A 22006-nucleotide genomic window follows, 5' to 3' on the forward strand; every position below is an offset into this window, starting at 1 on the left:
TCGTTTTTTCTTATCAACGTTGTACTTATGTCAGTTTTCCGTCACGGCGCCGTCAATCCTGACTATGTGTGCCGCACGTGAGTTGCAAATTGAGGGCAAAAAGTCTTTTTCACTTCATCAAACCTTAAATGAATAAATTCAAAATTAAAAATAAAAATTATATAAATTATTATATTGAAAATAAATCTATTAACCAAAAATCCCAATTCAATACATTCTCTATTCTCAACAAAAAAAAAAATCCAATTCATTCTAAGAAAAACTATACATTTTATCCATGAACCACTAAACCTCCAGCAAAACCCTTCTTCCTCTTTGGAACACGGACAATGCTCTCAGTGCCCACAAATGGCGATTTCAGCTAATACCTCTCAAATTCCTCACAACCAACACCTTCCAAATCCTCAATTCCCCAAAACCCACAAGCTCGAAACCTTAAGCTTCTCCACCTTAAGTTCCAAAGTCCCCATATTTCTTCCAGAAAAACCCAAGAAATAACTGTCTGCAGCTCCTCCGTCACCGCCACCAACACCCAGAACCCCAACTCCGACCTAACCGAGCTTTGCCGTCATGGGAACCTCGAGAAAGCTTTGAAGCTCGTGGACTCCATGCAGGAGGTTCAAATTAAGGTGGAAGAAGATGCTTATGTTGCTTTGGTTGGGCTATGCAAGTGGAAGTGAACACATGAGGATGGAGCTCGTGCGTACAGGTATATATTGAATTTGATGACCCTTTTGAGCGTTAGGCTTGGTAATGCGTTGTTGAGCATGCTTGTGAGGTTTGGCAATTTGGTTTATGCTTGGTGATGGGATTTGTGATGGCTATTGGATCGGACACCACTATCGGATTCTTTCCCAGATCAAAATCAATTCCAACCCAGATCGCGCCACCACTAACACTCCAGATCGGACACCACCGAGATCGGGTCAACCCCTGCTGCCGGTTCGAATCTAACCACGCCGCTACGCCACGCCACCACCACCGAGAGGCGGAAGGCTATATAAGTATCAAGAGGATGATGAATAAGAGAGAGAAAATTTAAGGAATTGAGGGCAAATCAGACTTTTTTGACTCATTTAATGAGTCACTTGTGTCGCACATGGTTAAATTGACGGCACCGTGATGGAAAATGACAGTAGGTATGACGTTGATAAGAAAAAACGAGTTCAGATACTACTTTGATAACTTTGTAAGTTCGGGTATCATATTGTCAGTCACCCAAATCTCCAGACACTGTTGGTGCAAAAAACCCTTTTTTTTTCTTGGAAGTTTTCTGCATGCAACTACCTTCTCGAACATAATCATATACCCTATAGTTTCAGATATCGAGATTTGGCATCTGCCAAAGCTCAAGCCTCCTAAATCCACCCCTGATCATACATACACTTAATATAGAAGATTGTAACTTGTATCTTGGGTAGACTTCATAACTAAATAAATACTATTCATCCCAAACAAACAAAAACTAACTCCGTATTTAAAAAAAAAAATTAATTAATTAACACTCTATTTACCTAAACACGCGATCGTGATACACAATCACTACATCTTAGCGAACAGGCAACTTAGAATTAATATACCCAACGTGTCTCTTAAATTGTTAAAATATGATGGGTTTTTGTCCATTTACCCCATTTCTAGGGATTTTTTTCCCACTTACCCCATTAAGTTTTTTTAATTCTCTCTTACCCAATACACTCTAAGGGAGTCTTCCCTAATACCCCATTAAGATTTTTTTTTTGTTTTAAATTTTTTTTTTAATACCATTTTACCCCTCACCCTTTTGTTACTTAGAGAGAGAGAGAGAAAATGGAAGAGAGAGAAACCATAGGCGACTTCGCCGGAGCCCGTCACCGGCCGCCGGAATCCGGTCACCGGCCGGCCGCCGGATTCCGGTCATAGGTTGCCGGACATGTTTATTACCCCAATAAACGTCTATTGCTCCCCAATGGAGGGGCAATAGAGGTTTATTGCCCCCAATAGATGTATATTGGCCCCCAATAGATGTCTATTGCCTCCAATAGTCTATTGCCCCCAATAGATGCCTATTGCCCCTCAATAGACGTCTACTGCCCCCCAATAGACGTGACGTCTATTGTCCCCCAATACACCTGTATTGCCCTCCAATAGACGTCTATTGCCCCCCAATACAACTTTCGATCGCCGGAATGAAAACTAATTTTTCTACATTAAACAAATAAAACTTCCATTAAAGAAAAAAAACGAAGAGATTACATCAATTCAAAACGTCTATTGCCCTCTAATAGACGTTTACTGCCCCCCAATAGACCTTTTACGAGCCTCTATTGCCCCAATAGAACTTTTTTTTTTCTTTCATTTTGGGCTTTTGACCCATTTTACCGCAAAAAAAGTGCTATGGCTCCATCTTCCATAGTATTCCCAGAAAGCCACATATCCATCTTCCTTGCTTTTCAACTTATTATAAACAACAATATCAATACAGCGAGAAAAACACAAAGTTGTTGTTATTTGTATAAGCAACAATTGCTTGATAGACCTGCATCGAGACATAGATTCACATATGTAGACAATATCCAACAAAATTTATAAAACAAGTTTCGTAAATAACCAAAGGAGGATAATTCATGCAATTATGCAGTTCTGATGCAGAACCATCTGCAATTTTCTAAATACAAAGCAAAATTCCATTCTTGACTGCATCAATAGTACGCAACGGAAGCAATTTTAGTGTGCAATCACAAACGAACTTCTCTTACCACAAAACACGGAGCAATATTGCTTCATTTGCCCATAATCGCAATGAATCCCAATTTTGGGATTGAGGCGAACTCTGATGACACATACCCAGCAAGAACCAATTTTGACCGTTGTAAGATAATGGGCAATTCGTTCTTGTTTCGTTTTTGTTATCAAATAGGTTGGATATATGGGCTTTCCTCTGCCACCGGTATAGCAGATCAACGTTTTCCTCTGCCACCGCCCTGTGTCGAGCACCGGAGGTCGAGCTCGAGCGCCAAATCTCGCCGGAGATGAACTCCGGTTTTGATTTCGCTGGAGAGGCGGTTACCGGCGACATTGAGAATCTGTAGACCTTGGCCGGAAAGTCCTTCCAGAGGCCGAGCATCATCGACGGAGCTTGGGAGTTCTTCTTCGAGTAGCAACGATGCTTGGAATCGGAGATGGTGAACCACAACTCTCCGAGCTCACAATTCCGGCGGACCATCAAACTCGCCGAGTTTCTGTTTCTACCGTCGATGAATCTTCCGGCGCCGTCTTTCTGAGCCGAGAGAGAAAGAGATCGGAGAGAGAGCAGATCGGAGAAAGAGAGAAAGAGAGAGAGCAGATCGTGTGGAGAGAGAGAGAGAGGGCAGATCGTGAAGAGAGAGTGGCAAATGTAATTAATTAATTACTTTAAGGGCAAAATAGTCATTTTACTTCAAATAGGGTAAGTGGGAATAAAAATCTCTTGCTGGGGTAAGTGGGATAACTTTGGCTCATTTTGGGGCTTTTGGTCAAGGACCCAGATATGATACATGTGTACACGGTGGAAGTACTATAGTAGGGAAATTTGGCAACTTCTTTTGAGTTTAAGTCTTCCACTTTCTGGGGAATTCATATCAAGATCGGTTTTATTTAGAGTTATTATTGATTGGTATGCATACTTGACCACTTAATTTTAATCACATGTGGTGCACTAGAACTCGTCTAGTACTTATCTATAATTCATTATGATGCCTTGAATTTGTAGTTATGCTGGTAGATGTCACAAAATGTTTAACTAAATCTTTGTCAAAATCAGAGTGCCGGGAAAAGAAAGGCTTCTTCCACATTTCTTATTAATATGGTAGATATAAGTAGCTAAGAAGTTGGTGGTGAACACACTTGGGAATAAACATTAAGAAAAGTCATAGTCTTGTATTTTATTTTTTTATTTGAGATGATAATAGTCAATGGCAAGATATAATGATCATATGGAATTTTGTGTTGTTATTCTCGTTAGGGCCATACCAATACAACATCACTACCATACCTGAGAATTTGACAACGATTAAAATCTGACATCTTTTCCCAATAAAATCAATCCATTTCGCAATTTATATCTAAAATTAATTTTTTTTTTTCTAATGATACATGATTAATTCACAGCTGATTGTTCTCACAACACAGCAGCAGCAGTTTTTTTTTAGGATTAAATACTTGTTACTCCTCAAACTTTTCCCTGAAAAACAGTTTAGTCCCTCGCCTTTTAAATTAAACTAGATAGTTCTTATACTCTCTAATTCTCATATAACAAGTCCAAAATGATCCGAAAGGACTATTATGCCCCTCATTTTCTATTTTTATTATTATTTTTATTTTTTTCTCTATTTTTTTAATTTTTCTCCCCTTTTTTTATACTCTCTCTCTCTCTCCCTCCCTCTCTCCCTCTCTCCTGGCCGCACGGTCTCTCTCTCTCCCTCGACCTCTCTTCTTCTTCTCTTCCTCTGCCATCACCGGAGACCACCACTTCCGGCCACCATCCATTCTCCAATCCTAAGCTTCATATCCTACTCCTTCCTCCTAATCCTATCCGAAAGGAACCGAAAGGCCTCCCCTACAAGCTTGAAGGACTCGTCAGAGCCCAAATGGGGGTTCTTATCAGGGTGGAGAAGAAAAGCGAGATGTGGGCAATTTCTGCTCAATTAGCTTATTGTATTTGGTCTTAATGGTGTTGATGTGGGCAAAGGGCTCTACCTGGAGGATCTTGTACCAGTTGGGAGGATTTGGGGCGGCGTTCTTGTGGGCGGTGCGGAGGATTTCGAAGGCGGTGACCATTGAGGAGACGCCGTCCAGGTTCGGGCTCAGGCGAGCGCGGGAGCATCGGAGCCTTGGACCGATCAAACTCGAAGCCTTGGACGCTTTTTTTTTGGCCGGGTCCCTTTTCTTTGGGCCGGGTTTTTTTTTCTTTTTTTCCTTCCTCTTCTTCACGTCTTCTTCCTCCTTCTGCTCTTCTTCACTTCTGGTTTGCAGAACTGCAAAAGAGTAGCTGACGCAGGTGCTGGGATCCGGCGGTGCTGGGATCCGGAGGTGCTGCGATATGGATGTGCTGCGATTCGGAGGTGCTGGGATCCGGTGGTGGAGGCCAAGCGCTGGGTTGTGCGCGGGTGAGGCCGGTTCGGCTGGGCAGCGATGGGCTAGGCTGTGCGGAGGAGCAGCGAGGTGGTCTGCCGGTGTTGCGCTGCTGCAAGGCGCTGGGATGCAGGGTACTTGCTGGGCTGTGCGGGCTTCGGGGGGGGGGGGGGGAAGAGAGAGAACCAGAAAAAAAAAATAGAAAAAAAGAGAGAAAATTAAAAAGAGGGAGAGAAAATTAGAGAGAGAGAATTAAAAAGAGGGAGAGAAAATAAAAAAAAAGAAGAGAAAAATAATTAAAAAAAAGAGGAAATGAGGGTATAATAGTCATTTTGGACCTGTTGTGGACCTGTTGTGTGAGAATTAGAGAGTATAAGGATTATCTAGTTTAATTTAAAAGGCGAGGGACTAAACTGTTTTTCAGGGAAAAGTTTGAGGAGTAACAAGTATTTAATCCTTTTTTTTAAATCACAGCAATCCCAAACTAGCCATAAATCTCTCCACCTTAAATCGGTTGCAGTTTTTGTGTGCCATATAATTTTAAAGTGATATATCATAATACCAAATACCAAATGGTTTCCGTGGATTTTGGACCTGCATGTAAATGAAGAGCTAAATCCATCTTTGGTATCTTGTCAAAAAAAACACATAATAATATCAGGTCAGACAATCAAATAGTATCTGTTCATGTATCAGTGTATCACACTTCTATGTGAACATTAATCATGTTTAATATAGTGTAAAAGGTCAACTTTCGCAGCTTGAAAATTACGGGTAGGCAAAACCCACATAATTTCTTATTGTCAACATTTGTAGAAAGTAAGACTAAACCGCATCACACACTCCCACTCACAACTCAACCTTATAAGACACCAGGCATCCTAGCCTCATTCTCCCTCATCAACAACCTCTAGCCACCATGGTGGAGAAGGAGCAGGCAAGACCGCTAGCCCCGGCCGGCTACCGACCCAGCAGCGACGACAATGAAGCTGCCCTCCAAATAAAAAGAGCTCGACAAAAGAAGTTCATAAACTGCTGCGGGTGCATAACAGCCATAGTGCTAATCCAAGCCGTAGTTATCATAATCCTAGCTTTCACCGTGTTCCGAGTCAAGGAGCCGAAAATCAACATGAACAAAGTCACAGTCACAAAGCTCGAGCTGGTCAATGGCACCACCCCCAAGCCGGGCACCAACATCTCGTTAACGGCTGATGTTTCGGTGAAGAATCCAAACGTGGCTTCGTTCAAGTACAGCAACACCACCACCACGCTGTATTATCACGGCACGGTGGTGGGGGAGGCTAGAGGTCCGCCTGGACGATCTAAGGCCCGACGGACCACGAGGATGAACATCACGGTGGATATTATCACCGACATGCTGATTACCAACCCGAACCTGAAGGCGGACGTGGATTCGGGGCTGTTGACGATGAGCAGCTATTCCAGGATTCCGGGAAGGGTGAACATGTTGAATATAGTGAAGAAGCATGTCATTGTGAAGATGAACTGTACTATGACGGTTAATATTTCTAGCCAGGCGATTCAAGAACAAAAGTGCAAGAGGAAGGTTAATCTATAGGTGGGTTTCGATCCTTTGTACTTTGTTTATTGAAATTGATCGATTACATCATAGCATATGTAGCAATGATCTATGATTATACGTAAGATCGTCGTTAGTCGAGTTTATTTCTATCATAAAAATGATCGATTTTTACTTCCCTTGTATTCGATCTGTATATACCAAACCAATCTCAATGAACGTAGCTCTTCTAGTTTCACAGTGATTTTTTTTTTTTAATAAGGAAAAAAAAAAAAAACCAAACGAGGAAGCTAGAATCATATCTTTAGGGCACCCGCCGTTCAAGTTATCAAATAAGATTACATTAGACACAAAATGAGGTAAAATTCGTGTCCACGAACAGCTTGAGGAAATCTTGTGTCCCAAGTTTGTCAACCGATTTGCCGCAAAATTAGTTTATCTAAATATGTGTTTGAAATTGATGTCTTCAAATGATGAGCTAAGAAACTCGATATCTGCTATAATATATTTGATTTTTTCAGGGGATAGAGTAGGTGTCATTGATGCAATTGATGAGAATCTTGGAGTCACCTTGTTCTTGAATCTTGTTAAAGTCATCATCTAGTTTCACAATGATTCTCATCAATTAAAGCAACTACGACATATTCATCACCGGAAACTCATAGATGGATCGGAAAATTCATAAATTTATTCACAGAAGCAAGCTCCAAAATGAATTTTTGTTTGTTCTCGATTTTTTGAAGCATTTTATCAAGCAGCTTGCATTACACTCCTAATTAACTTGCAAAACTGAATTTTTTTACCAATTTAACTTTTATATATTAAAAATCTATGAAATATAATTAATTAATAAGGATAATATGGTAAGTTGTAAAATAAATAAATAAAAATAGAAAATGTGATAGTTGTGTGGAAAGTTTTTCCACTACCTTTAACTTATCTTCACACACATAGTGAGTGAGCCCTGCTAGTTTATTATTATGTAATATTTTTTGTTGTGATTTAGCTTCAATATCGAATCACTTCGAATCTAATAACTTGCCTGTATTATGGATGGCCAGTTCATACAAGTCAATGCTTGCTCTTTATAAATGAAATGATGATCTATGTGTGACGACTTGTTATGTAAGCCATATATACAAATATTATTGCCAACGTGCTTCATTTGATTTGGCGCTGCCAAATCTTACCTTATTAGATCAAAGAAGATACGTTGACCAAATTAACATTATCATAAAGAACTATTCAAAGAACGAAAAATACTAGTACTGTTATGCATCTTATTCAGTCCTAATTAACATGTTGAAGGTGAAGTTTGACAACTACGTTTATACCCGATGGGTTTCGATTGCTTTTATGAGGGTATCATTATATTGTCTGTTGGGTTAGTTTCAACTTTCAACCAGAAAGGTTCGACTATAAATGCATAAACTTCGTGTGTGTATATGTAATACGTTTGATCTCAAGAATTGGATCCATTGTCTTATGTATATGCGACTCGCTCGATCTGAAATCTTAAGAAACTCAACGATATTGCAGAAGAAAAGAGTGTACGTATGGTTATGATGGATTGATGGTTGCTTCCTCCAATGATTGTCCTTAACTTAAGCTAATAACTTGGTTAAAATTCAGTCACTATTTATTATGAATCTTAACTTCTCTTTATCTGTAATTACAATTTCAATATTTTTCATATATAAATATTTTCTATAGGCGTGTGGGCTATTTAGAAATTTTGTGTAGTGGAAGATCATGATCGAATTGATACTTTCAATCAATGTAGCTCATAACTGACCACACAAGCTTAATAGTTTGTAGCTCTCGAAGAAGAGGTCCGCCCTCGCAACCTAAACCAAGGCAAGCGAAAACTCACCAATACCATTTTGAATATCCCGCCTAAACCTAGCAACCGCAAATTAAGTCTGACGCAAGCAGAATGTGACGGTTCTATTCAGCTTCGAATCTTTAATTCGACGCACTAATTTTGCGAATTCAATTATGAAAGCACTTTATAGTCGTCCTCAACAGAAATCCCCGATTAACTTGCCAAATCACATTTGGAAAACTAGTCCAAGCTATTCATGCAGTTAAGTTCTTTCCATTACAAGATTCTCCAAACCCTAATAGGCCAAAGACTAGCATAAACCCGGGTAAAGATGCCAAGAACCCAAACACAAACCCTTGGACCCCAAAAACTCCACAAACAAACAGACACCCAAAAAAACTGCCCAAAAAGAAGAAGAAAAAACTAGTTGTCAACACCACTCACCACTCCCAAATTTAATGCAATCCCCTCTGTGAGTATTAAATGCAGCAGCTGGAAGCAGCCAACAACTTTCTCAATCTCACCCCCAAAAAAATCCCAATGGCTAAAACCCCTTCATCCCTCCACCACCACCTCCTCCTCCTCCTCCTCCTCCTCCAATGTCCCCCCCTCCCTCCTCCCCCTCCTCAAATTACCTCACTACCCTCGGCCTCGGCTACGCCATAGCCATCGCCCTTGGCTTTCTCGTCCTTCTCTCCACCCTCCTCCTCGCCTCCTACATCTGCTGCCGCGTCTCCCGCCACCACCGCTCCCGGCCCCAGCCCCAAACCCAAAACCCCAACTTCTCCGAGGGCGTCATCCTCCCCAGAATCATCTTCGTCGCCGAGGACGACATCGAGAACCAAGAAAACGACGATGAGAACTCCGTCGTCGGCCTCCACCAGAACGTCATCAACTCCTACCCCAAGTTCCCCTTCTCCAAGGAAATCGGCGGCGGCGATGCCTCCACGTGCTCCATCTGCCTCTGCGACTACCGCGAATTCGAGATGCTGAGGATGATGCCCGAGTGCCGCCACCACTTCCACCTATTGTGTCTCGACGCGTGGCTCAAGCTCAACGGCTCCTGCCCCGTCTGCCGGAACTCGCCGCTGCCGACTCCGCTGTCGACGCCGCTGCAGGAGGTGGTGCCGCTTAGCCAGCACGCCGCCGAGCGGAGATGGAGGAGGTGATTGATTGATTGGTTTTGGTTTCTGGGTTTTTCTGGGTTTTTGATTTTCAGTTCTGGGTCTTTGTTCTAGTTGTGTTAGCTTTGTTGGGTTTGGAGTGGGTTGTAAATTTTTAGGGGTGAGGATTGAAGAGTTTCTCAAGGAGAGTTTTTGTTTGTTGTATAATAGTTTTTACCTTCATTTTGTGATGGTAAAGCTTTTGGGTTTCTTACACTCCAAGCTTTAACCATCCTTAAGTGTACCAATTCTAATTATTTTTTTCATTTTAGGACTTTGATTTCACTCTAAGGATTCATCTTTAGTTGAAATGAAGAAGCTTTAGCTTTGTGTTGGTCTTTCTTGCTTGTTCCTTGTGAAAATTCCTAGTTCTGGTCTACAAGTTGATATAACAGTGATCTGCAACTGGGTTTTGGGAACAGTCCCCTGAATTTTGAGCAAGAGTTTTCTGGATCTTGTTTTGACCTTGCTTCTGCTTCTGCTTCTGCTTCTGATGAGATATAATTTAATTATTCTGCAACATCAACTAGCTGCCAAACTTTATATATTTACAAGCTGTGTTCCTGCTTCCATTTTCTGTAAAGGGAAGACTTTCGAAAGACAAAGTCAATCAAAGCACTGAGAGTAGCAGTGAAGTGAAGCACGTGCTTTTTCAGTGTTGCCGTTAATCCTCTATAAATGTCTCTGATTCACACTACAACATAAGAATGAACGACCAGAAGTCTAATCAAGGACCATGAAATAGAACTGTTGCAACTGTATCTTCCATTGACTAATTCATCCCCTGTTATTACTATTATTATTATTATTTTTCTTTCTCAATTGTGAAGAAAGTTGTGTAAAGAAGTGATTATGAAGGAAGCTCTAGTTGCTTGGATTTGAATTTGCCTCCCACTTTTGCTCCAGTGGTGGCATAGGAAAAAGGGTTTTAAGCTATCGGAAGCATTATAAATTCAGTACTCTGATCCCCAGATAAATCGATTACTGTTATTAATTTTTGGTTGAGTGCTCAGGAAATCCGCCCAATTATCTCTTCGATCAGATAAAACAAATGGAGCCTTTGGACTGATCTCAAAGGTACCAATCTCCACGCCTCTGACGTTTTTAAATAGATCAATGCCAGGCAATAGCTTCAAGCTTCAGTTAAACTATTAAAATAAGCTGTTACCCTTTTGATTTCTGTATCTGATTTCAGATTTGAGTTGTTGAAAATCAATGTTCTTTTTTAAGATAGCTTTTCAGCTTTACATGTCATTGAGATAGATATGAGGAAACCAAGTGTTATGAAGTTGGGAACATGGAGAGGAGTTCAGAGGTCAATTTTTATATTGGGTAGTTTTGCTCTTCTCATCTCAATTGTGACCTTATCATCCAAATTCTACTCTCTCAAATCATTTCATGTTACTGATACCTTCTGCAATTATGTAAATACTGATAGTCAAAGCAGGATTGACAATCATGTAAAAGTCACTCTCGAAACTGTGATTCAGAAACTCCAACAGGAACTTAACATGTTCAGAGATTCAACAACAGATTCGTCGTCATCTGCGCATTTGTTAAAGCACAGTACGTTTCTTGCTGATATTTTGGGGCTGATCGAGTCGGTGCACGAATCTCTGGTGCAGAATGACGAGACGACTCAGAAGTTAAGCAATGATGTCAAAGACATCCATCCTCTGCTAAAACCGAAGCAGCACTCTGATGAGCCTGCGGAGTATTTTCTAATAGAAGAGATTCGGAAGTATGTCAAGATCAAGCCGAACAGATTGGGAAAGCAGAATTTCATGGGAGCTAATGGGACTTTCACTAGCATTGGCCATGCTTGCTTTGCTATGAAGACAGAACTTGAAGAATACATGAACTACGACATTGGCGATATCTGCAATGACGATTGGAAGCTAGCTCAGAAGCTCATGGTTCATGGATGCGATCCACTTCCGAGGAGGAGGTGCTTCGCTCTAGCCCCGAAGATATATAGCAAGCCATTCCCAATCCATGAGTCCATGTGGAAGCTCCCAGACAATAGAAATGTCCGGTGGAGTCAGTATCGGTGCAAGAACTTTACTTGCCTTGCAAGTAATTCCGCTCCCAAGGGTTTCTTCAAATGTGCAGATTGCTTCAATCTGTCACACCACGAAATGCCTAGATGGATGCAACAAGTAAGTCTAGACTCAAAATTGAATCTGACTGCAGATTTTCTTATCCCTGAAGTGCTACAAATCAAGCTGGGAGAGATCAGAATCGGACTGGATTTTAGTGTAGGGACTGGGACTTTTGCAGCTAGGATGAGGGAGTTCAATGTCACCATTGTCTCGGCAACTATCAATCTTGGGGCACCTTTTAATGAAATGATAGCTCTTCGTGGACTCGTCCCTCTTTACTTGACAATCAATCAACGGCTGCCATTCTTCGACAACACTCTGGATTTGATTCACACCACAAGATTTCTGGATGGCTGGATTGATTTTGTGCTGCTAGACTTTGTCTTGTATGATTGGGATAGAGTTCTGAGGCCTGGGGGTTTGCTGTGGATTGATAGCTTCTTCTGTGTGAAGGAAGATTTGAATGCTTATTTGGAGTCCCTTAAGATGCTGAGGTACAAGAAGCACAAATGGGTTGTTGTTCCAAAGATTGATAAAGATGATGATAGAGAGGTTTTCTTTTCTGCTGTTCTAGAAAAGCCGCCCAGACCATTCCGGTAAACACATATTGGTCAGCTTATGCCACCATGTTTTCTACAATATAGCTTATAGTTTCGAATATTATGTCATTTCAGTCAGAATTTACAAGGGAAATTTTTTTTCCCCTCCTTGTGAATGCAATAAGGATTATATAGGGACAGAGAACCCCCATTCCCACCAGAAAGTAGAGGAGTTGGCCCCAAGCCAATTTGGATTGTTGGAGGGACTTGTTTGTTAGTTTCAGGGTGTCCCCCCTGCATATTTGGTCCACTAATAATTTTAAGGTGAAGAAAAAGACACTGAAATTGGGGTATATTGTGTAGCAGTACATAATCATGAAGCTGTAAATGTTTTGCTGTGAATTTGAATCCACACTGAAGAAATATGAATTTGAAATAAACTGTTTGTGTTTTACAGCAAAGAACTGGACTATATTTCACAGGGGTGAGGAACTAAATTTCACTTTTCTAGCTTCAGCAAAATGGTCAAGCATTTGTTTGTACTTTGTAGGAGATCCATGGACGTCACCTTCATATATATGCCACTATGCCCGTTTCAGAGTGGACCTCCATTGTTTTTGCACTTTGAAACACATCCTCTTTAGTGTAGTTCGATAACGAGAGCTCTTGGTTGTTAAGTTTCTCTTCAAGGTTCATATAGCACACACCAATTAAGAATAAACAACAACTGTTTATTCGTGAGTTTGAACAATTTTTCATCTCATCCAAATAAGGGTGGTTCTAGTTGGACCTCCAAATTTGCTATTTGGACCTCTTATACTTAGTTCACCTCTAATTTACTTTTTTGAATACTTGAAAGATAACTTAATTTTACCAAAATGGCATTAACATGAGATACAACAATCTGTTACTCTACTTTTTATCTCTATCTTCAACCACAAAAAGAAGAATGAATCAAAATCACATGATATAACTCTCTTATGAGTAAGTCTCTCCTCCACCAAAATTAATCAAAGGGTTGGTTCTCAATCTTGATATGTTGTTGGAATCCCTTTGAATTTTGCTAAAAGAAGGATAACTATATCATAATATTCAATTATTTCTTAAACTACATATTCAAATCAGATTGTTTTGTATTTACTTTTGTATTAAATGATGGGCCATATATAGAAATTATTATTTTTACTTAATTGTTTTTGGTAAATTATAAAACTATATATGCAATATAAGGAAATTTCAGGAAAAAAAAACAAACAAAAAAAACAAGTTAATTGAATGTTATATTTGGTTGGAGGAGGTAAGAATAATATTTATTTATTTTTTTTCATTTTTCTCTCTTTATTCTTACTAGCCTTCCTGCACGCGCTATGCGCGTGCGGAAGGGCCGCGCTCGCGCGTGCACATTTTGTTTTTCAAAAACACATTTTGCATGAATGCATTGTCCGTCCTCTCTTACTATACGTGTCAAAGTTAGTTTGGGAGTGCAATATAATTTTCATGTTGCACATTACGTACCTAACTCTTTCATATGCAAATATTTGCAATATAATATTCATGTTGCACATTACCTAACTCTTTCATATGCAGATATTATACTTTGCATGCTTCTTTTTCTTCCACTCTTTCAAAATCGGCTCACTGAGATAAGTTGTGTACATTTTTACTGATTGTCCCATCTGCCAACCAGATGAAAACATGGAAACACGTTTCCTAAAGCCTGAGTCTGTTTGGAACCTTTTCTTTTGTTGAGGGCGCCTATTTCGTACATTTCCTACAAATAAAAAGAATTACACAAAATCGAAGGTTATAATAAATTTAGAAAAAAAAATGCAATCAAATATGTATGTTTACAATCTTATTTATGCATCCTTTCAAAAAAAAAAAAAAAAATATTATTTATCAATTGATAAAGAAGTACCTGGAGCTTGTTCAGTTCTGTTGCTTGGGCTAGTTTCCACCATTGGTCGCTTTCCTTGAGCTATTGCACGTCATCATGCCAAATATGCTTGTCGTTGTGAAGAACTCATCGACTCTCGCCATTGTCGATGCCGAGCACGTGTCCGCTCCATTTGGTCCATGAGTCGTTGGGGTTTGTTTCTATAAAAATATTACATCTCTTTAGCGTTTTTCCTCAAAATTTTTTTTGTATAATAAATTTTTCCAATCTATACATGGCAACGGATTGTATTTAAGAGTTACTATTTTTTTTTTTTTTTTTTTTTTTTTGCTGTTACCTATCATTCTAGAAAGGTACATAACGGAAAAATAAACATCTATTTCTTACGGGTAAGAAAAGAGATTTAATAGTTAAAAAAAAATACAATAACAGAAGACTAAAATTCCTGAATCCTTCCCATCAATGGGTAGCAAGACTTTTTTACTTTCCTTTTGCCTTGTTTCTACTTGTGTTTATCGAGGGGAGATAAAACCTTAAATATAAAGAGTTAAAATGATTGAGCATTAGTGAAAGAATACACCTCAAAGACACTCTTCCTTGTTGTTCTACATACTCTTTTAAATGAAACAAAATAGTCATCAGCTTTGACTAATAGAGACATATATCACTGCACCCAATGCATTACTTTTAGTCCAAGTAAATTAGTATCACTAAGTTTTTTTTTTCTTTTTTTTTTTTCTACGGGAATAAACAGGAAAGATTCAAACTTGTGTCGATCTAAGTTTGAAAGACAATCGTAAAAGGCAGAGATAGTGCTTTTGTATTCATTTGCTTGGTGTCAGATTCACATAACAGTGTCCAAATATCGTACATTCGCCTCAATAGAGCAATCCTAATATGGTAATCATATTACACTTTCAGACAGCAAACAAAAATGAATGGGGCAATCACTTGCATAAAAACCCGAGGCATTGGCTGAGTTATTATAGGGCTCTTCTTCTTCTATGATTGAACTAATTTTCCCAATGGTACAGGAATCTGAATCCCATTCCCATCAAAACTCTATCTCTAAACTCCAACAGTCTCCTTCGCCTTCACTTACCTTCTTTTCAGTGTTTTTTTTTTCAGTCACTGCTTACTGCCAAAAAAAAAAAGAGTTCAAGATGAATGACATAGAATCCATACATATGTCAGACACTATCTCACTTTTGTTTAACTAAAGCATGAAGTACAAAACCCACCCACACATATATGACAGTCATATATGAAAGCATGATTCAAAGCAAGTGGAAAAGATGTAGTATATGACACTCTTGTTTACTGCTTATATTTTAGTTCCTAATTTGGCATAAACAATTTACTGCTTATATCTTAATATTGAACCTGCAAACTTGTCTTCGTGATATTAGTTATATTCGACTATTGTTTCAGTCCTTTCGTATTGGTGTCTGCTAATATTAATTAGTGCATCTTTGTCAGAGGCCCTCACAGCTGCCATAGTTTATACTTGGTCATCTTAATATACCCATACTCATTATGGCCCTCAATATGAAAGATGTACAGAGAACTACATCTTAAGCACAATTAAACAAAAAACCAATAAACTTACCTGGTTTGAACCCATAAAATTGCATTTCAGACCTGAATCTAACCAAAAGAAAAGGAGAGAAAAAAAAGGAGATTGTTAACTACTTTTTAGAAATTGCAATAATAGGATTCAATGAGGTCCATATAAGTTCCTCCAAACCAAAACAAACTTGAATACAGAGATACATGATTATAACATGTACATGGAATTCGAAATAGAGCCTTACTTAGGCATGAACATTTGCTTGCTAGGTGCAGTGCTATACCTGCTCTTTCAATCACAATCTTGCAAAACACATGAACTGCCTAGTAGATGAGAGGGAAAAAAAAAGAAGGTGAAATTGGGGTACTTGCTTCCCACCGAGGTGGGTACCAATTGATTAGTTGCAGAACAAAAGGAAAACAGGACATCCAAACATATTCACCCTGGACAACATATATACCTCAAAGGCTCAAACATTACTGATTAAAGAACTACAGATAAAGTACTTAAAACCAAGATATCACTTTAGCTTAAGTGAAACCCAGATAAAAGAAAAAGGAAAAGAACAAACAGACATTTGAGAACACTAATAAGCAAAATTTCAAGAGAAGTGAAACAAAATTTCAAGAGAATTCATGAAAGAGAAGTGAAACAAAATTTCAATTGATACATTGAAAAATAAAGCTACATTAAAAAGAGTAAATTTGAATGCTTGAATATTTACTTTTCTAATCTGCAGTTCAATCTTGAGTAGTGTATGATCAAATAACAATTAACTTATATCAATCATGAAGGAGAGAAAGGACCTTTTGTCAGTACATAAGTACCCATAAGACCTACAAAGTACAAACACTCAAGAAAATAAAATTGGCTGAAATTGCTTACCAAACGAATCGCTGAATAGAACCAAGCCTCTTGAAGCAAACCTACAATTCGATCTATCTGCACTCTGCAGGAAGAAGAGAATGAGCAAGACACACCAAGTATGGCCATATCTTTTTAGGGTCAAAAGTATCATAGTACTTCTGAATGCAAAAAAAATAATAATAATAAGGCAAGGAAAAAATAATAGAGGGAAGCAATATCAACACCAACCCGTTTATGTACTGCATGCTATATAAGATTTTTAACGGAGGTTTTCTTTACCTGACAACGCAAAGAGCTCTAGTTTCACCAAATATCAATCATCATTATCATCATCATTACTATAGAAGCAACGCAAGACATAATGGTATGTGTCCGTAAATATATTTATCAAACAACAGAGGGAAATAAAGAAAGAAAGCAAGGAAATCCCACACGTTGCAGTACCCAATGAACGAATATCAAACAAATATGAAACAAAATCAAATGCAACACAAAAGTGAGAGTCTGAAATGCACAAATTTCATTGAGGGCCATAATGATATTCGAAAACATGAAGAACAGATTGGATATATTAATAGAGGTGAGACAGAGACATTACCAATGGCTGATCACTCCTTAAAATCAAATTTTCATTAAAACTGAACGCGGTGTTAATCACTCCTGGCTGTTTGAAACAAAAGAAGAAGAAAAATAGAGCATCAAATACGTCTCAATAAAAACAAATGAAAAGAGTAGTTAAAACCCAGAAATGATCTTAAGCTAAATGAAACTTAGATAATAGATTTAGGCATACCTTTGGTCTGAAGAAGTGCGCCACTTCTTGCATCAATGCCAGTATCGTCGTCGCTGTGTACATGCCAGAAAACCATTAACCCCAAGAAAACCAAAACCCCAAAAATTATACACGACCCATTGAAATTTTTTCCCTCTACTCAAGAACATAACATAATAGGCCGTCCCCGCCATCAAACTTAACCAAGAAAACCAAAACCCCAAAAATTATACACACACCCATCAAAACCCGAAAAGTGCATATGAAAATCGAAATCTGAAAATTATCCAATGACAATTATCAAGTCTGACCTCAAGTGAATCTGCAAACTTGTCAGCCGACTTGATAAATCTCCTCCCGTTTGATTTTGTTCATCTCCTCTTTCTGTATGAACCGTAAATTGAGTGAGGGGTGAGTACCGATCAACTCTTACGTCGTCTGAATCTTCGTTTGTGTTAAGATCGTGTGCCCGGCAGTTCTCTCTTGTCTGCAGATCGTGTGCGACAGCGTGCAATTCGTTTTTCCTTTTCTTTTCTCTGCCGCACAGTTGTGTAGTTCCGTATTTATATTTTCTTTCATTTTATTAGTCTTTTACAGTAATAGCCCTCTTTGATATCTTTTATTTCACTGAACTTTGTATCTGTGGTGGACAATTTGGGGACTTTGAAAAATTGGTGAAGCCTTTGACACCAAAACCACGCCTGGATTTATAGTAGTAGAGATTTGTCTTTTCATATAACTTGACAAAGTCTATTAATAATTGAAAAAAGTTGGAGATCCAAATATCAAATGGCAGCAAAAAAAAAAACTACCATCTTCAGCTTGCAAACTCGGGCTTGGCCTCCGCCGAAACTAATGTGATTAGATCAAATAATATTGAATGGTTTGAGTTAGATTCTTAGCGTAAATTATTCTTTAAAGTAAACTTGAAACATTGAGGCTCCGACCAATAAGCGATAAACCGGAAAGAAACAGTTGAATCATGCCTGATCAAAATAACTGCTTCTTTTTCTAAACAAATTAAAAGCTGCATTATAAAGGTATGTATCATTCAGAAAAGTAAATTGATGGGGTGGTTATCATTCTAGGGTAGGTTTTGACATTACTGACAGTGACTCTCAAGTTGTCACAGTCGTTGCACATTTCTCTCAGCCCGATCAAAATCTGACGTATTCTGGCAGGCCAATCTTTAGTTTTGGTCTGGGCTACACCATCAAGATTCTAAAGGTTCATAAACAACTGTTAAAAAAAAAAACAGAGTTTAAAACTCTTGTAAAGTTTACATAATTGCCAAAACCCCATCTCGTTCATCATCTTTTGAAAGAAAAATTGGTAAATATTACTTTGAAGATCAAGGTATATACCTTCAAATTCTTTTCAGTTCTTTTGGTGCAATGAATGGTGGCTGAGTGAGCTTTCACTCTGGAGCCTAAAGCAATTTGGGTATGGCCTCTCTCCAAGGGATGCTTTTCTCAAGCTTGGGTTCAAACCAGAGACTTCCTATTATCAGGAGAAGCCCTGCAACGTCCGCCCCACTTACAGCTTAGCATGCTTTAATTAGACCAATCCCATTGAATAAATTCTTTTCAGTTCTTCATAATACCATATACATGAAACTATTATAATTAAAATTTATGTATCGTGACTTTTAGCTTTAGTGATAATATATCGAAATTATGATAGAAAGTCATTTTCCTTACAAACAAACTCTTGAATTTAATCAACTATTTTAATGCTAATTTATATTTAATCTTAAAATTTCTTATGAAGAACAATACGACGACAACAAACAGACCCTAATTATGTGTGAGATTGGTTTGTGCTGTGGTGTTTTTTTTTTTTTTAAATGAAAAAATATATATGTTAGAACATGAAGAGAAAGGGAGAGTTTGACGACATGAGAGAAATTAATTTAATTTCCTGCTTCTATCTTGGACAACATATGTTGATTCGTGCTATATTTTTAACTGTATATATTCACGATGTACTAGATTCATTCTTCTTTTTAACTGCAGAACATTCACGACAAGAATTCGAGTCTCAAATTTTATATCCTAAATATTAGGAGGTGTAGATTTTTTCTCTTCCGTAGAAATTTGTCCCAAAGATGGAAAAAAAAAAATTATAAAATCAAAAAAGGCCTAGCAACAAAAAGTTTTACCGTCCATGATAACAAATGTGGGAAGCACAAAGCACCCAGCTGGATCAGCCATCACCTCCTCCCCCTAACGTGGAGCCCACTAATAACGTGGAGCCCACCCAAAACGTAAAGTCACAAAGACCGTCCAAACCACTCATGTCTCCATGCCTCCCCGCCACGTGGTTCGAACCAGGTCGGTCACCTTCCCAATCTTCCCAATCTTTTCAAAATTTTCCGACCCACTTCCTCCGGACCCGAACCCCAGCCTCGATACACCCGAACCAAACGGACGGCCCAGATCTGATCTCGTTTCCCGCACCATTATATATCCCCCGCTCTTATCCCACTCCCAAAACCCTACTGCTATTATTTTTTCGGTTCAAGAAAGTTCGTGAAATTCTTTCAACCTTTTTCAAAGTTTTCGGATCGGATCGGAGACCATGGCCGAGCACAGTGAGAGCGCCGATGCTAAGGTGGAGCAGACGATGATGGAGAAGATCAGCGAGAAGATCCACGATCATCACGACTCTTCGTCGTCGTCGTCTTCGGATTCCGACACCGAGAAGCCGGCGCCGGCCACGGAGGAGTCGGCGGCCAAGGAGAAGGTGTTCCGTCTCTTCGGAAGGGAGCGTCCTGTTCATCATGTCTTTGGCGGTGGAAAGCGTAAGTTTTTTATTTCTACTATATCTCTGTGTAGTTGGTTTTTTTTACTGTTAGACTTGTTTACTGGAAGTGCTTGGTTATAGTTTCAGTAAGTTAGGGTTTTTGGAGAGTGGATTTTTTTTTTGGTGGTTTTTGAAGTTTTTGTAGGTTGATCTATGATTAGGTTGGTGCGATCTATTTTTTTTTTTTTTTTAATTTTTTATTTGAAGCTTGGTTTGAGTACACTGAATAGTATGAAATAGTTTGAATCGGTTAGTGTTTGTGTATTAGTAGATAAATTATGAAAATAGTTCCGATCGGCTAGGATCCGATCCGTTGATCGATTAGTTACTGGTTTACTGAAGGTTTGGATCTTCGATGATTTTCGGCAACTATTAGCTACAGGAATGAAGCATAGAACTTGAGAGTTTAGGGATTAACGTGTCTTTGGATTATTGAATATTGCAGCTGCTGATGTGTTCTTGTGGAGGAACAAGAAAATTTCGGCTGGGGTTCTTGGAGGAGCTACTGCTGTTTATGTCCTTTTTGAGTTGCTTCAATACCACTTGCTTACACTTGTCTGCCACATTCTGGTTGGTACCCTAGCAATCTTGTTTCTGTGGTCCAATGCCCATACTATTATCCACAAGTAAGATTCTGATACTGTTTTTTTTTTTTTTTTTGGGGTTCCATTTCATACTTCAATGCGATTCTGTTATGTTTCTTTTATATGGATACTTCATTTTTGTAGGACTCCACCACGTATCCCAGAGGTTTGTCTTCCTGAGGAGCCATTCCTGCAGGTTGCTTCTGAGCTGAGACATCAAATCAACTGGACTTTTGCACAACTTCATAACATTGCATCTGGAAGGGAGTTGAAGAAATTCCTCATTGTATGTGTATATTGATCTCTGCAACTCTTTAGTGCTGCTTTATATGCTTCCATTATGCATTCCTTGTCTCATGATTTGTTAGCGTTTATAGTTAATTTCTAATGTGGTAAATACTATAACTTATACTTGGAAGGTCCTAATGTGTGGAAGATTATATTATAATGATTCCCAATGTGGAAGATTATTTTTGAGCTATCTTTACTGTTGTCTTTATCTGTTTGTAGTAATAATGTACTATGAATTTCAGGTTATTGCTGGCTTGTGGGTTCTTTCCATTGTTGGGAGTTGGTGCAATTTCTTGACCTTGTTTTACATAAGTAAGTATTCTGACATACTCTGTGTGCATGCTATATGTCTATGTATAATGCCTTCTTTATATTGGTGTTGAGTTCTGATAATTTTTGTTTTGGTAAACAGCTTTTGTTTTGCTGCACACCGTGCCTGTTCTGTATGAGAAGTATGAACACAAGGTTGACCCACTTGCAGAGAAGGCAACAGTTGAGATCAAAAAGCAGTATGGAGTGTTTGATGCCAAGGTTTTGACAAAGGTTCGCGAAACTGTGCTGAAAAACAAGAGATCTTAGAAAGTGTGGCGTTCTGTTGTGCCCTAAAAGCTCTAGGTTTAGTGGTTGAGCTTCCCATTATGTTCAAGTGTTTGGCTTTGTTGGTTGACTATATGTGGTTTTAGTTTTGAGAATTAGGCTTTATGTTTATACATTATCATGGGAAGCTTTTTCAAACATCACCTTAGCTAATACGTTTATTCTGACAACTATGTTATTCAACCGTGCCTTGTACATGAGTTGTCTTAATACTCCAACTATGGTGTATGTTATTTCATGCTTGTTCTACTTTGATTGTGAGCATGATGTTTTGGTGCTTCATTTATGAAATTTCTACAGTCACTCCTAGACTGAAATCTTAAAGTATATGTGATATGTTGCTCTTGTTTAAAGTCTTTTTCC

General features: G+C 38.7%; 5 protein-coding genes across 25 annotated transcripts; 4 read left to right on the forward strand and 1 right to left on the reverse strand.

Annotated features, from left to right (window-relative positions):
- Nucleotides 1–5923: 5923 nt before the first annotated feature.
- On the forward strand, nucleotides 5924–6869 carry LOC133715801 (uncharacterized). The gene has a single exon (XM_062142454.1). It carries the CDS (start codon nucleotides 6011–6013, stop codon nucleotides 6668–6670), a length of 660 nt encoding a protein of 219 aa, XP_061998438.1. The 5' UTR covers nucleotides 5924–6010; the 3' UTR covers nucleotides 6671–6869.
- Nucleotides 6870–8870: 2001 nt separating this feature from the next.
- On the forward strand, nucleotides 8871–9957 carry LOC133718403 (RING-H2 finger protein ATL67-like). The gene has a single exon (XM_062145242.1). The coding sequence runs from the start codon at nucleotides 9056–9058 to the stop codon at nucleotides 9623–9625; it is 570 nt and encodes a 189-aa protein (XP_062001226.1). The 5' UTR covers nucleotides 8871–9055; the 3' UTR covers nucleotides 9626–9957.
- Nucleotides 9958–10104: 147 nt separating this feature from the next.
- On the forward strand, nucleotides 10105–12611 carry LOC133718402 (probable methyltransferase At1g29790). Its single transcript, XM_062145241.1, has one exon. The coding sequence runs from the start codon at nucleotides 10885–10887 to the stop codon at nucleotides 12319–12321; it is 1437 nt and encodes a 478-aa protein (XP_062001225.1). The 5' UTR covers nucleotides 10105–10884; the 3' UTR covers nucleotides 12322–12611.
- A 2343-nt stretch (nucleotides 12612–14954) lies between these two features.
- LOC133717093 (uncharacterized) lies at nucleotides 14955–17894 on the reverse strand. 21 transcript variants are annotated; one of them, XR_009849402.1, is made up of 7 exons: nucleotides 17678–17894; nucleotides 17388–17440; nucleotides 17193–17258; nucleotides 16613–16669; nucleotides 15972–16046; nucleotides 15767–15804; nucleotides 14955–15295 (listed from the first exon to the last, which is right to left on the reverse strand). XR_009849402.1 is itself a non-coding variant. In XM_062143745.1 (7 exons), the coding sequence occupies exons 2-7, from the start codon at nucleotides 17418–17420 to the stop codon at nucleotides 15293–15295; spliced, it is 231 nt and encodes a 76-aa protein (XP_061999729.1). In that variant the 5' UTR covers nucleotides 17421–17440; nucleotides 17678–17894; the 3' UTR covers nucleotides 14955–15292. The 21 variants fall into 21 exon arrangements, 16 of the variants coding, with proteins under 16 accessions (XP_061999729.1, XP_061999727.1, XP_061999724.1 ...); XR_009849400.1 differs by having other exon boundaries at nucleotides 15767–15798; nucleotides 16011–16050; nucleotides 16613–16676; XR_009849399.1 differs by having other exon boundaries at nucleotides 16011–16050; nucleotides 16613–16676.
- Nucleotides 17895–19846: 1952 nt separating this feature from the next.
- On the forward strand, nucleotides 19847–21892 carry LOC133717092 (reticulon-like protein B5). Its single transcript, XM_062143728.1, has 5 exons — nucleotides 19847–20169; nucleotides 20617–20797; nucleotides 20900–21041; nucleotides 21289–21358; nucleotides 21459–21892. Exons 1-5 carry the CDS (start codon nucleotides 19947–19949, stop codon nucleotides 21623–21625), a joined length of 783 nt encoding a protein of 260 aa, XP_061999712.1. The 5' UTR covers nucleotides 19847–19946; the 3' UTR covers nucleotides 21626–21892.
- The last annotated feature ends 114 nt before the right edge of the window (nucleotides 21893–22006 follow it).

Source organism: Rosa rugosa, chromosome 6 (assembly GCF_958449725.1).
Source record: "Rosa rugosa chromosome 6, drRosRugo1.1, whole genome shotgun sequence".
Taxonomy (NCBI): Eukaryota; Viridiplantae; Streptophyta; class Magnoliopsida; order Rosales; family Rosaceae; genus Rosa; species Rosa rugosa.